At 39.5% G+C, this 14,945-nt stretch overlaps 3 protein-coding genes across 3 annotated transcripts; all 3 read left to right on the forward strand.

Annotated features, from left to right (window-relative positions):
* Window positions 1–1,238: 1,238 nt before the first annotated feature.
* On the forward strand, window positions 1,239–3,546 carry LOC117566523 (uncharacterized protein DDB_G0271670-like). The gene is made up of 2 exons (XM_034246063.1): window positions 1,239–1,842; window positions 2,966–3,546. Exons 1-2 carry the CDS (start codon window positions 1,239–1,241, stop codon window positions 3,544–3,546), a joined length of 1,185 nt encoding a protein of 394 aa, XP_034101954.1.
* A 1,277-nt stretch (window positions 3,547–4,823) lies between these two features.
* On the forward strand, window positions 4,824–5,485 carry LOC117568753 (period circadian protein-like). Its single transcript, XM_034249579.2, has one exon. The coding sequence runs from the start codon at window positions 4,825–4,827 to the stop codon at window positions 5,476–5,478; it is 654 nt and encodes a 217-aa protein (XP_034105470.2). The 5' UTR covers window position 4,824; the 3' UTR covers window positions 5,479–5,485.
* A 2,505-nt stretch (window positions 5,486–7,990) lies between these two features.
* Window positions 7,991–9,615, forward strand: LOC127565391 (period circadian protein-like). The gene is made up of 2 exons (XM_052003546.1): window positions 7,991–8,444; window positions 9,389–9,615. The coding sequence occupies exons 1-2, from the start codon at window positions 7,991–7,993 to the stop codon at window positions 9,613–9,615; spliced, it is 681 nt and encodes a 226-aa protein (XP_051859506.1).
* The last annotated feature ends 5,330 nt before the right edge of the window (window positions 9,616–14,945 follow it).

Below are 14,945 nucleotides of genomic sequence, written 5' to 3' on the forward strand. Positions count from 1 at the left end.
TTATATCGTCTGTTGGTGCTGATCTAAAATGTATATACTTTATTCGGCCGAAGATGCCTCATTCTGACTGTTACATATTTTCTAAAGGCACAAATTTAAAATTCACTTCTAGCCTATTGCTAAATCAAAAGTACCTTTCTGTAGTAGTTCCTCTAACAGAATCACCATAATTTATTCAAAGGCCCTATACCAACCGCCTTCTAAAATGTTCAAATACATACGTTCGTAGTCCTGCGTATATATTGAAGGGTTCAGCAACTTCCTGAAGAGGATCGTTAGTTGCAGTAGCACACAGAGCCAAAATAAACAAATTTTTGAATAAAATGTTAACTATGAATTTATACTAATATGTAATCTATGCATCTATACAGATCTGCATTCTTTTCTTCAATAGCTGTCTACATTGGTCTGAGGTGTTATATTGCTTTATACGTAGTACATATACGTGATGAAAACTCAGAATATGATTGATATGAAATTTAATGGTGATACTTCTAACAGTGTACATTATTGCTTTCTATGTATGTTCTGTTAAATTAAAACAAGAAGAACGCTGTCATTGCAAGTGTATTAGATCCTTTACATTTACATAAGTTTTTCTAAATCTGTTCATATTTAATACTCCAATATTTCGATCATATTCAAGAGCTCAACAGATTGGAAGAAGTACCTATGCTTGGATTGACCGTTTTATAAAGACTGTTGGCCTCGGCATCCTGATTCTTGACGTTCTTTTGGGGGTTTTGTCGTCATGAATCGCGCAACCTTGCAGCAGGTTAAATGGGCTTGGACATTTTGCGCCGAGGGTACTACTCGAGATGAAACAACGCTCGTCTGCCAAAAGATTGGAGTTGTATGAATTCAACGTACACGTTGTATGAATTCAACGCACACGATAAGCATTGTATAAGCTTACGAGTACCAGAACATGGCGTTGCTTCACGTTTCATTAAAAGTGTGTAATTATCAAAGCTCTGTAATTATCTAAGCTCTTACCTAAAATTATAGTATTATTTCAATTACGGAATATTCCTAACATATGTTTTAAAATGTAAATAAATTGAAGACACGCGAAACCAATCCTATTGTATTATGTCCCTGTGATTTTTTTAATAGATCAACAAATCTCTATTGAAACAGCTGGTTATAGAGACATCTTTCTTTTTGATGATCAGCGAATTTTGCTATATAAGTCTGCCAACTTCCTCAATACTATACAATTATTAAACAGCGTAACAATGCGTTTTGCCTTCGTTTTCGTTTTTGCGCTTATCAGCGGCCCAATCTTTGTTAGATGCGCCTCAACGGATACTACTGGGGGCACAACAGGCTCAACGGGCTCTACCGGCAGCACAACGGGTACTACCGGCAGCTCTACGGGCACTACCGGTAGCTCAACAGGCAGCTCAACTGGTACTACTGGAAGCTCAACGGGTACTACCGGCAGCTCAACAGGCAGCTCAACGGGTACTACCGGTAGCTCAACAGGCAGCTCAACGGGTACTACTGGAAGCTCAACGGGCACTACCGGTAGCTCAACATCGACCCCAGCAGGCAGCTCAACATCCACATCATCAAGCACCCCAGCAGCTAGTTCTTCCTCCAGTACTTCCTCTAGTCCTTCTACCACCCCATCCACAAATACTTCTTCTTCCGATACCAGTTCCAGTACCACAAACGATTCAGCGGAAGTCGAAAGACTTCGCCTATTGGAAATACTTAATCGTCTGAAAGCTCAGCGTCGCCGCATGAGAAACGAGCTCCGCAAATCAAGAGCTCGTGCAGCCGCGATCCGAAGAAGACGCAATGCTGCGGCTAATAGGCGCCAACGCCAACGCAGAGGTAGGATCAATCGCCGTGGATAAGGGATTCAGTAAGGGCGCTGAATATAGATAATATTATATTAATAAAATATATCAATAATGCATGCATAATTATTGTTGTTTTTAATCAATTGCTATACCGATCTACATAATATTATGGCAATCTGCCGATTAATATGCAATATATTTGACTCTTCCATATTTTAAGAGTACATATAAATGTAAAACTTAGTTAACCTGAAGTGCGATTTTAATTATAATGTTGTTGCTATGTTAATAAAAATTGGCTGACTAAGTAAGCAACAGGCAAATGAGCTAACCATGAGATATCCGCTATCAATATTCAATTAAATTTTAATAGTGCATAGGTTATATTATCTTTTAAATATACCAAATTGGTATAACAAAAAATATACAAAAATTTACCATAGATGTTCAAATATACCAAATTTTCAACCAACTTAATTAATGGCTTCATTGTCAATTATTTCTTCAATAACTTCTAAGTTTTTATCCGATTGCAACCTCATTTTCAGAAATTATAAGGTTAGTAACATAGTCATAATTGTTGTGCCAAAAATATGTTTTCCATTCTCTAAAAAATCTAAATAAATCTAAATCAAACATGATCAATTTTGCCAAGCTTATAAAATCTTTTAATCTTTGCTCAACATTTCTACGATCATACGAGGACCTGAATACGGCGTGCTTCATGTTTCATATAAAGTTTATAGCTAATAAAAGCTCAGTATCTACTTTAAAATGTAGTCTTCTCTTAAGTATGGAATATTCCTAGCACGCGCAACATATGATTTCAAATATTTGCTTTCTACAAAAATTAAAACCACCCAAAACAAATCCACGTTTCAACACAGACAAAACATATCATCACACAAAAGATTTCCATTTGCCATTTAAGCACTTCACTAAGTAGGCACTAAGTAAACAATTTCACTATATAGAACACACGTTATTATTCGATGTCCCTGTGATTTTTTTAATAAATCAACAAATCTCTATTGAAACAGCTGGCTATAGTAGGATCGTTCTCTTATTGAGCATCGAATTTTGCTATATAAGTCTGCCAACTTTCTCAATTCAATTATTAAACAGCTTAACAATGCGATTTGCCTTCGTTTTAGTTTTTGCTCTCATCAGCGGCCCAATCGTTGCTAGATGCGCCTCAACTGATACTACTGGGAGCTCAACGGATACTACCGGTAGCTCAACAGGCAGCTCAACGGACACGACCGGCAGCTCAACAGGCAGCTCTACTGGCAGCTCTACTGGCAGCTCAACTGGCAGCTCAACAGGCAGTTCAACAGATACTAGCGGTAGCTCAACAGGCAGTTCAACTGATACTAGCGGTAGCTCAACAGGCAGCTCAACATCCACCCCAGCAGACACCTCATCATCCACGTCTTCAGGCACCCCGTCATCTAGTTCTTCCACCACTACTTCTACCAGTCCTTCCACCAGTCCATCAACAAGTACTGCAACCAGCAGCCCATCCACAAGTACTTCTTCTTCTAGCAGCACAAGCGATTCAACAGAAGCCGAAATACTTCGCGAAACAATTCAGCGCTTGAGAGCCGAACGTCGCCGATTGAGAAAAGAGCTTCGTAGATCAAGAGCTCGTACAGCCGCGATCCGAAGAAGGCGCAATGCTGCGGCTAATAGGCGTCAACGCCAACGCGCAAATAGGGCCAATCGCCGTGGTTGAAGGATCCAGTGAAGGCGCTTAATATAGATAATTTTAAATTAATAAAAAATAAATAATGCAAGCATAATAATCGAAGTTTTTATATCGATATGCCAAATATATACTAAAAATGTTCTAGAAGATAAGGTGAAATAACTATATAATACTACATACTACTGCATTGAAAACTAAATAGTCAACCAAAGAAATTAATAGATTTGGTAATTTTACATTTTTTCTTTAATAACTTTGAAGTTTTTTATCTGAGCGCCACCTAATTTTCATGAATCATAAAGAATGTGCCTAGAAGTACATGTGCGAAAAAAAAACTTTGGAGATTTGATTTGAATAAAATGCTAATAATACTTTGTAGTATTATGTTATATACTATATATACATACGTAGCCATACATACGTCATAAAAAAACAAGGGAGACTAGACTCTCATGGGGGTCCAATGTAATGGCGATCTAATGTGTGAAAATATTTAATAATATAAGGGCCGTAAAGTAGAAAGCTGCTGTCATTTCGAGTGTACTAGACGCTTAACTTTTTAATCTATCTAAATCTATCTACTATCCAAACTACTCCAATATTCCGATCCTGTCTAAGACCTTCGCTCTTCAAAAGATTGGAGAAGTGTCTATTATGGATTGAACGTTTAATGAAGACTGATGTCCTCGGCCACCTGCACCTTGCCGTTTCTTTGGGGGTGTTGTCGTCTTGAATCTTAAAATCCTAGATGCGGGTTGAAGAGGCTTGGATATCTTACGCCAAGGGTACTGTTTGACCTAAAAATCATTCGTCTACCGTAAGATTGGTATTGCATGTACTCTACGTATACATATGATGTATGTATTGCGGACTTTCCTCCTTACTAATCATTGTTGGGAGCTTACGAGTATAATTAAAAGTAAATTTGAATTAATTACTAACTCAGCACCCATGTATCCAAAAATGTTGTTTTATTTTAATTACGGAATATTCCTAACATGCGAAACGTATGTATGTTTCGAATTATTTACTTTGCAAATAAATTGGGAACACTCAAAGCAAATTTATAATTCAACCAAAAACAAAAGCACTGAAGGCTTCCGCAGGTTGAACTCATCTCCACTGAGTAAACATTTTCATTATATAGAACACAAGTTATTGTTATATTTCCCTTTGATTTTTCAATAGATCAGTAAATCTCTATTGAAACAGCTGGTTATCGTGACATCTTTCTTTTTCAAGAGCGCCAAATTTTGCTATATAAGTCTGCCAACTTCTTCAATTCAATTATTAAGAAGCTTAACAATGCGCTTTGCCTTCGTTTTAGTTTTTGCTCTCATCAGCGGCCCAATCGTTGCTAGATGCGCCGCAGCGGATACTACCGGCACAACGGGTACTACCGGCACAACGGGTACTACCGGCAGCACAACTGGTACTACTGGCGGCACAACGGGTACTACCGGCAGCACAACGGGTACTACCGGCAGCACAACGGGTACTACCGGCAGCACAACGGGTACTACCGGCAGCACAACGGGTACTACCGGCAGCACAACGGGTACTACTGGCAGCTCAACAGGCAGCACAACGGGTACTACTGGCAGCTCAACAGGCAGCACAACAAGTACTACCGGCAGCTCAACATCCACGTCGTCAGGCACCCCGGCAACAAGTTCTTCCACCAGTCCATCAACAACCTCTTCGACTAGTCCTTCCAGCAGCCCATCATCTACTACTTCCACAAGTACTCCTTCCGACACCAGCTCCAGCACCACTACCGATTCGGAGGAAGCCGAAAAACTTCGCGAAAGAATTAGGCGCTTGAGAACCGAACGTCGCCGATTGAGAAATGAGCTTCGTAGATCAAGAGCTCGTACAGCCGCGATCCGAAGAAGACGCAACGCTGCAGTTAATAGGCGTCTACGCCAACGCGCGAACAGGATAAATCGCCGTGGTTGAAGTATCCAGTGAAGAGTCTCAATTTAGATAATTTCAAATTAATAAAATATAAATATTGCAAACATAATAATCATAGTTATATACTGGCTATTAGCATACAAAAGTATTATAACTTTGTGCCAGCGGGAAATGTTGTAACAGGCAGAAGGAGACCCCTAAGTCAATAATGCCATGTAAGTCCGTATAAAAACGGAGACTATCAGGCATGTTCCGGTATTCACTTTTGGTTTTCGTTTTGAAAACGAAAACGAAAAAATTGGTGCTCCCGTTTTCACTTTCATACTTGCCATATTTTCGATGGAATGAAAAAGCAAGTAAGCAATAAGTAAGAAAGCTACAGTCGAGTGTACTCGACTGTGAGATACCCGCTACCCATTTTAAATAAAAGAAATATATTTTGCGGTATTATTCTCAAAATATACCAAATATACTGCAAAAATACTAAAAATATACCAAATGGTATATGTGGTATATCGGTGTAGTACCGCATTCAAAATATACCTTAGACGGCACAATATACCAGATTGTCAGCCAAAGCAACTAAGACCCCTAGTAAGTAGGCGTTTTTGCCCATACAAAAGTATTTCTTTAATAACTTCCACAATTTTTATCTGATCGCAACCAAATTCTCAGGAATCATAACTACTATAGTTATTATTGTATATATCAAAATTCGCAACTCTAGCTTTTAAATTACGCTTGTTATTCGATTTTTTTGATTTGCGGGGGCGGAAGTGGGCGTGTAAAAATTTGAAACAAACTTGATCTGCGTGCAAATATAAGAAATGCTGACGAAGAAAAATTATAGCTCTATCTCTTATAGAATATATATACTTTATAGTTATAATACCCTTCTACCCTATGGGTAGCGCGTATAAATACTTGTAATGAAACGGATGGCATTAAATTTGTTGAAGTTCAGTAAAATATGTTTTATAAAAATTATTTTTTTTTAATTTAATTACTTAAGTTCTAAAATATTATAAAAAAGAAAAATTTTTAAATTCACCGGAATGAAATCCATTAAAAAGGTGGCATCCCCTTTTTTTATGGGAAACATCTGATTCCCGTTCAACTCTGATTTCGGTTCAACTGCTTTTTAAAAATGTGAGTAAAAAAGTTTATTTTTATAAAAAACAAAATTACTAATATATTGTTTGCAGGGGACAACACAAATCAACATTGCAGGATGAAATTATTCTTAATTTTATGCAGGCTAACGAAAGTCTGGCGCGTGGATTCGCCAAAGGCGATCGTGTGGCTGCAGAAGCTAAGTGGAGCGAGCTTGCCGGTGCCTTAAACGCAATTGGTCCTCCAATTAAAGATGTTGCGGGATGGAAAAAGGTATGAATATCCTCAGAATTATGTCAAACTAATATATTGTAATAATATATTCCAGGTTTGTTGCGATTGGAAGGCCAATATTCGCAAGAAAATTGCCCAAAATAAGGCAGAGGTCAGGGCTACGAGCGGTGGTCCTTACTCCTAGCAATCGGTGACAGCCATGGAGGAGGACGTGGCGAGCGGGCTTTTTAAGATGGTCGAGGGAGCTGGTGCTCCAGCATATGGAGCACAAACCACCATGGTAGAAGAAGAGAAAAAGGGCATTTTTTTGCGTTGTTTGCTTCTGACCAAAACACAAATCAGCTGTTTCAGCGGCAAGAAATGATGAGAAATGAAACGTTCCGATACCAAACCGATAACTCAAAACTCGTGCAAACCTGTATAAGATATAGAGCTATAATTTATTTCGAAAGTTCCTTGTTATTTTTGAATGCAGATCAAGTTTGTTTCTAATTTTTACCATGCCCACTTCCGCAGTCGAAAATCGATAAAAATCGAAAGAGCAAACAAATACTTCTGTATGGTAAATTACGTCTACTGCCATCGGGTCTTAGCTGATTGCCAATTTCAATAAAAGCAAAATAGTGAAGAGGTGGTGCTGTGACTAAAATATACCGAAAATACTACTGCATTTTTAGACCCTTGACTTTTGATCTTCCCAAATCTATATACCTATTGTGCCTATTGATTTGATTGACCGTATATTAAACATGTGGGCATCCCTGTAAGGATGTTGTGATCATGGATTTCACAGGTCGTCCTGGGATAACTAGCGTAAATATATATATATTATATATGTTATGAACCCAAAAAACGATCACCTGCCTTCGATTAGAGTCGCATCTAATCTACGTATACGTATGTATATTGACGGGAGCTTACGAGTATCTGAATACTAATAACTCAACACTTACTTGAAAATTTGGTCTTATTTTAATTACAAAATATTCCTGAATGCGAAACATATGTTTCCAAATATTTACTTTGTAAATAAATTGAAGACACGCGAAACCAATCCTATTGTATTAAATCTCTGTGATTTTTTCGATAGATCAACAAATCTCTATTGAAACAACTGGTTAGAGAGACATCTTTTCTTTTGGTGAGCATCGAATTTTGCTATATAAGCCTGCCAACTTTCTCAATCTAATTATTAAACAGATTAACAATGCGTTTTGCCTTCGTTTTCGTTTTTGCGCTTATCAGCGGCCCGATCTTCGTTAGATGCGCCTCAACAGATACTACCGGGGGCTCAACTGATACCACCGGCGACTCAACAGGCTCAACGGGTTCTACCGGCAGCACAACAGGTACTACCGGCAGCTCAACAGGTACTACCGGCAGCTCGACTGGTACTACCGGTAGCTCAACGGGTACCACCGGTAGTTCAACAGGAAGCTCAACGGGTACTACTGGCAGCTCGACAGGTACCACCGGTAGCTCAACAGGCAGCTCAACGGGTACTACTGGTAGCTCAACAGGAAGCTCAACGGGTACTACCGGCAGCTCAACAGGAAGCTCAGCATCGTCAAGCACCCCAGCAGCTAGTTCTTCCACCAGTACTTCCTCTAGTCCTTCTACCACCCCATCCACAAATACTTCTTCTTCCGATACCAGTTCCAGTACCACAAACGATTCAGCGGAAGTCGAAAGACTTCGCCTATTGGAAATACTTAATCGTCTGAAAGCCCAACGTCGCCGCATGAGAAACGAGCTTCGCAAATCAAAAGCTCGTGCAGCCGCGATCCGAAGAAGACGCAATGCTGCGGCTAATAGGCGCCAAGGCCAACGCAGAGGTAGGATCAATCGCCGCGGTTGAAGGATTCAGTGAATATATATGTATTCAATATATGTAGATAGTTTTAAATTAATAAAATATAAATTTTTCAGGCACAATAATCGTGTATTTTTTTCAAAGTGTATAATTTATTATTTACTCAGCACCTACTTTTAAAATAGTCCTCTTTTAATTGCGGAATTTTCATAGCATTCGCAACATATGTTTTCAAATATTTGCTTTCTAAAAATAATGAAGCCACGCAAAGCAAATCCATACTTTAACACAAACATAGAAACACAATAGATTTCCGCCATTTTAGCACTTCTCCTCTGAGTAAATAGCACATAAATTATTGTATTCTGTCAAGGCGATTTTGTAAGAAGATCAACAACTCAGTATTGAAACAACTGGTTATAGTGACATCTTTCTTGTTGATGAGCATTGAATTTTGGTATATAAGTCTGCCAACTTTCGTAGTCTAATCATACAGAAACATCACAATGCGTTTTACCTTCGTTTTAGTTTTTGCTCTCATCAGCGGCCCGATCGTTGCTAGATGCACCACAGCTCCGGCATCCTCTTCAACTACTCCGACATCCAGTTCTTCAACCACCCCGGCAGCCAGTTCTTCAACCACCCCGGCAGCCAGTTCTTCAAGCACTCCGGCATCCAGCTCTTCAACCTCTACGCCATCCACTTCATCAACCTCACCGTCATCCACTTCTTCCAGTAGTGATACGACCACTACTACCACTACTGCGGCCCCCACTACTGCCACCACCGCAGCCAGTACTTCTTCTTCTTCTTCTTCTTCTAGCACCTCAACTGTCGCAGAGGAAGAGAAAAGACTTCGTAAATTGCTTAAACGCCTGAGAGCTGATCGTCGCCACATGAGAAAAGAGCTTCGTAGATCTAGAGCTCGTGCAGCCGCGCTCCGAAGAAGGCGCAACGCTGCGGCTAATAGGCGTCAACGCCAACGCGCAAGGGCCAATAGGGCCAATCGCCGTGGTTGAAGGATCCAGTGAAACCACTCAATAAACTTAATTTTAAATTAATAAAATATAAATAATGCAAGCATAATAATTGTATGTTGTTTATTAACTGATGTAATCATGGATCTTATTTAATTATCAGTCTTTTAGTAAGTAGGTGTTCATACGGCCATGGCTATATTGTCTCGACTGTTGACTCTGATGTAGAATATATGCATATATTTTTTAGGGACGGAGTTGGCGTCTTATGCCTGATACATACATATGTACATACATTTCCTGTTCGCACCCTTTTATCCTTTGGTTGGTGAGCATAAAAGACAACTACATTGACTTAGCTAATGATAATGGATACATATGCTTTATGTGATCCGAGATGTCTTATCGTATCGATTTTGACAATTCTAATAATGTAAAGGGTCTTATTAGTATACCTAAATAAGGAGATGCTTCAAGTTTCACTCTTAGTGTATAATTAACTCAGCACCTACTTTAAAATTAGCCTTCTTTTAATTGAGGAATATTCGCAACATGTGCAACAGATGAATTAAAATACATATTTGCATTCTAAAAATATTTAAGCTACGCACAAAAAAATTAACACTTCAATACAAATACAAAAACACAATAGATTTCCGCCATTTTAGCACTTTAGCACTTAAATAGCAAACAAATTATTATATTTGCATTGCTACATTAGTAGCCTAATTGTTGCTAGAAGCGCCACAACGGATGGCATCGCCTCCTCATCGAGCACCTCTACATCCAGTTCTTCAAGCACTTCGGCATCAAGTTCATCGAGCAATCGATCTCATGCAAGCAACATGTTCCCTCTGTTGGACATGGATGAGGAAACTGATGATGATGATGAAACAATTGTAGGTGATACTAATGTCACAGTGAACAACGCAGGAGTTAGCAATAATGATAATGATGAGGCTGCTCCTGGACGTAGAGGTCATTCAAAGCCACCACAAATAGTAGTGCACACAAATAGCCTTAGTGACCTATTTGAACTCATAGATGAGGTTGCTAATAGAGACAAAGTTATCGTTAAGGTCAATCAAGGCGAAACGATAAGAATATCTCCCAAAGACAGTGATACCTACAGAGCCATTGTGGACCATATGGATAACGTTGGCTTGGAATTTCATATCTACCAAATGAAAACAGACAAGCCGTATAGAATCGTTGTAAAAAGCCTGCACCATAGCACGTTAAACAGCGACATTACGGAGAACTTCAAAACTCTTGGCTACGAAGTGCTACAAATCCACAACCCAAAATCAACGACAAATACTGACGGCAAACTCAATAGTTTCTTCATTAATGTTAACCCTTGTGCCAAATACTGTCACCGTCATCTAAACTGCGCCAGATGTGGCGCAAAATGTACGCGCTCCCCAAGATGCTTTACCTACTTGCTATCACTGCTCAGGAAGTCATATGGCCAGCTACAAAGGCTGTCAATGATTCCAGAAATTTCGGCCCCTGCTAAGGGCCAGAATAATGCAAAGCCGACGTGTCGGACGAACGTTAGGCCTCTCGAGCATTATCCCAAGCTGCAACAGGCTCGCCCTAGCACAAGATCTAAGCGTCAAGCGACGCAACAACATCACCCAACCATACGCCAATCACAGCCTGGCACTTCCAGCGGTGGTCTCTCTTATGCTGTAGTTACTAGAAGTAATGACGGACCTGCTCAGCGTCGACTCCATAATCTCCAAACGAAACAAATACTGCAACAACAAGCTATGAGCGAGCCAGCTGACACTGTTCAGACACTGTTACAGCAGCAGCAGCTACAATTTCAAAATTGGCAGCAACAACAGCAACAGCAGCAATTCTTTCTATGGCTACAGCAGCAGAAACAGGAGCAAGAACAGCAACGCAAACAAGACAACGATCGCCTGGAAAGACTGGAAAAAATGGTGCTTGACATGGCCAACATGATTTGTCAATGGTCTGGAAGTAAATTTAACTCCCAGCTCCAGTTTAACGTTCCAGAATCACAATGAATCCACTAAAGATTCTTATTTGGAATGTCAACGGCATAGCTGGAAAAGCCAAAGAGGTTGAACTCTCTGCGCACAGCAATAACGTTGACATTAGTCTGTTGTCTGAAATTAAGCTCAACCGAGGACAGACAGTTAAAATCTTTGGATATGCTTTCTATCCCGCCTACAAGCCATCGAGACACTTAACATACTACTCAAATATCAACAATTATAGTTGCTACTAGGAGATATGGAGGTTAGTGCTAGAGACTTCATTGACATACTTCGTGCTAGCGGTCAACGATATCTAATTGGCGGAGACTGGAATGCTAGACACTGGATGTGGGGTGACACATACAACTCACCCAAAGGACGCAAACTTTCAGAAGCCGTTGCTGCCTGCGGAGCCAAAGTTCTTGCTACAGGATCGCCCACAAGGTGCCCATATGTTGACAACCACACGCCTACCTGCATTGACTTTGCATTATATCATGGAATTCCTGATTTGCTGATAAATATAAAACATAGCTGGGACCATAATTCAGATCACCTTGAGTTAGCCTCACAAGGGAAGCCAAACAGCTTCATGCAGCTTCAACGGAACAGGTCAGGATTACGCAACACCATCTACAGACGGCTCTGTCACTTCCCATTAAGCCATTGAGAACTGAAGAGATATGTGACGCCATCAAATCGTTAAATACCAAATAAGCACCTGGCATAGATAGGATATGCCATCGCACGTTGAAGGTTTTGCCAATGAAGGCTATCCTCTCTATTGCAAACATTTTCAATGCCATGCTAAGAGTGCAGGTGTTTCCAAAGCAGTGGAAGATGGCTACGATTGTGATGATTCATAAACCACGCAAACCTGAAGCTGAAACAGAATCCTATCGGTCAATAAGCCTACTCCCATCGTTATCGAAGGTATTTCAACGACTTATTGCCAATAGACTCTATGATGTCATGAGAGAGCGTCACATCTGGCCGGAGCACCAGTTTGGTTTTCGCGAAGGGCACAGTACAGTGGAACAAATTCACAGGCTGTCAAAACATATCCTACAAGCGTTTGACGACCTAGAGTACTGCAACGCAGTCTTTATATGCAACAAGCCTTCGACAGAGTATGGCACGATGGCCTTCTGTGTAAAATAAAAATGCTGCTACCTTCTCCATTCTATGGAATTTTAAAATCGTATATGGATAGACGCGAATTCAAGGTCAGAGTTAGAGACTCATTTTCTACAACATGCCACATGAGAGCTGGAGTCCCGCAGGGTAGTGTTCTAGGACCATTGCTGTACTCCTTATACACCTATGACCTACCCATCCCAATGGGTGCATATATGGAAGATCCCTCCAAGGCTCTCATTGCAACTTATGCGGACGACATTGCTGTATTATACAACTCTCCAAGCCGAGTAGAAGCTGCAAACGGACTCCAAGGATACCTGGATAGCTTGGCAGCTTGGTGCAGAAGGTGGAATCTGAAGGTCAATTCCACAAAAACAGTAAACCCATGTTTTACTCTGAAAAGATTAATCTCCACCACTCCAGCTATTCGCTTCGAAGGCGTGACACTGGAACAACCTACTTCTGTCAAATATCTTGGTATCGTTCTAGACAAGAGACTCACTTTTACGCCACACTTAAAAACTGTCACCAAGAACTGTGGCCAAAGGCTACAGAAATTGCGCTGGCTACTCATCAAAAGAAGCAAAATGTCTCTTCGAGCAAAGAGAACAGTATACGTACATTCCATAGTGCACCCAATCGTAAACTTCACATAAACTCCTTAAACTAATATGAGGTTTGGCCCAAATAAATACATTTTTTATCTGTGTTGTTATAGTATTATTTTCTTCCTGCTGTACTGGTTCGATACTCAATAATGAAGCTAATTATTTGAAAAACTAAAAAAAAAAAAAGTTCCAGTACCACAAACGATTTAGCGGAAGTCGAAAGACTTCGCCTAAGGGAAATACTCGTCTGAAAGCTCAGCGTCGCCGCATGACGCAAATCAAGAGCTCGTGCAGCCGCGATCTGAAGAAGGCGCAATGCTGCGGCAATCGCCGTGGATGAGGGATTCAGTAAGGGCAGTCAATATAGATGAAATTATATTAATAAAATATACTAATAATGCAAGCATAATTATTGTTGTTTTTAATCAATTGCTATACCGATCTACATAATATTATGACTATCTGCCGATAAATATATTACATCATTGGAGGAGTCTTTTAAGAGTACATGTGAATATAAAACTTAGTTTACCAGAAGTGCGATCTTAATTATAAGCAACAGGCAAATGAGCTGACCATGAGATATCCGTTATATTCAATATTCAATTAAATTTTAATAGTGCAAAGGTTATATTATCTTTGAAATATACAGAATTGGTCTTCCAAAAATATACAAAACTTTACCATAGATGTTCTAATATACCAGATTTTCAACCAACTTAATTAATGGCTTCATTGGCAATTATTTCTTCAATAACTTTTAAGTTTTTATCCGATTGCATCCACATTTTCAGAAGTCATAATTGTTGTGCCAAAAATATCTTTTCTATTCTCTGTTTTAGCGTGGGCCGAAGTGCCGTCAGCAAATCTAAAAAAAATGATCAATTTCGACAAGCTTATAAAATCCATTAATCCTTGATAAACATTTCTACAATCATACGAGTACCTGAATACGGCGTACTTCATGTTTAATATATTTATTTATTTATTTATATGTTAATTATTATACAGAATAATATAATAACTAAAAGAAAGGGAGTGCTAGCAACTAAGGCCATCGACTCGACAGTTAATTTATATGTTGTTTAATAATTTGGTGATGTCTAGGAATTTAATTAGTAGTTTAACATTATTGTGAGTAGGTAAGGTAAGAAGAGAGGTGGGTTGCATTTGCCGAAATAGGCGGATCCTCGTGTTAATAAGTTGCGGACAGGTATCTAATATGTGTTGCATTGATAATTCTCCCCCGCACTTGGGGCATCTGGGCTTAGATTTTCCTTTTAGTAGGTGCTCGTGGGTTAAGGCAGTGTGACCAGTTCTGAGCCGGCATGGCAGATTTTCAACCAACTTAATTAAGGGCTTCATTGACAATTATTTCTTCAATAACTTTTAAGTTTTTATCCGATTGCAACCACATGTTCAGAAGTCATAAAGTCAGTAGTCATAATTGTTGTACGAAAAATATCTTTGCTATTCTCTGTTTTTGCGTGGGCCGAAGTGCCGTCAGCCAATCTAAAAAAAAAATGATCGATTTCGACAAGCTTATAAAAGCCGTTAATCCTTGATAAACATTTCTACGATCATACGAGTACCTGAATACGGCGTACTTCAT

Source organism: Drosophila albomicans, chromosome 3, assembly GCF_009650485.2.
Source record: "Drosophila albomicans strain 15112-1751.03 chromosome 3, ASM965048v2, whole genome shotgun sequence".
Lineage (NCBI taxonomy): Eukaryota > Metazoa > Arthropoda > Insecta > Diptera > Drosophilidae > Drosophila > Drosophila albomicans.

What these genes read in the sequence shown, in the direction of transcription:
- LOC117566523 (XM_034246063.1), top strand. Translation starts at nt 1,239, where the DNA reads ATGCGTTTTGCCTTCGTTTTCGTTTTTGCGCTTATCAGCGGCCCAATC. An exon ending in GCGCCAACGCCAACGCAGAG is followed by an intron (nt 1,843 to 2,965) that starts GTAGGATCAATC and finishes CCTTCGTTTTAG; the next exon opens with TTTTTGCTCTCATCAGCGGC.
- LOC117568753 (XM_034249579.2), top strand. Translation starts at nt 4,825, where the DNA reads ATGCGCTTTGCCTTCGTTTTAGTTTTTGCTCTCATCAGCGGCCCAATC.
- LOC127565391 (XM_052003546.1), top strand. Translation starts at nt 7,991, where the DNA reads ATGCGTTTTGCCTTCGTTTTCGTTTTTGCGCTTATCAGCGGCCCGATC. An exon ending in TTCTTCCGATACCAGTTCCA is followed by an intron (nt 8,445 to 9,388) that starts GTACCACAAACG and finishes CCACCACCGCAG; the next exon opens with CCAGTACTTCTTCTTCTTCT.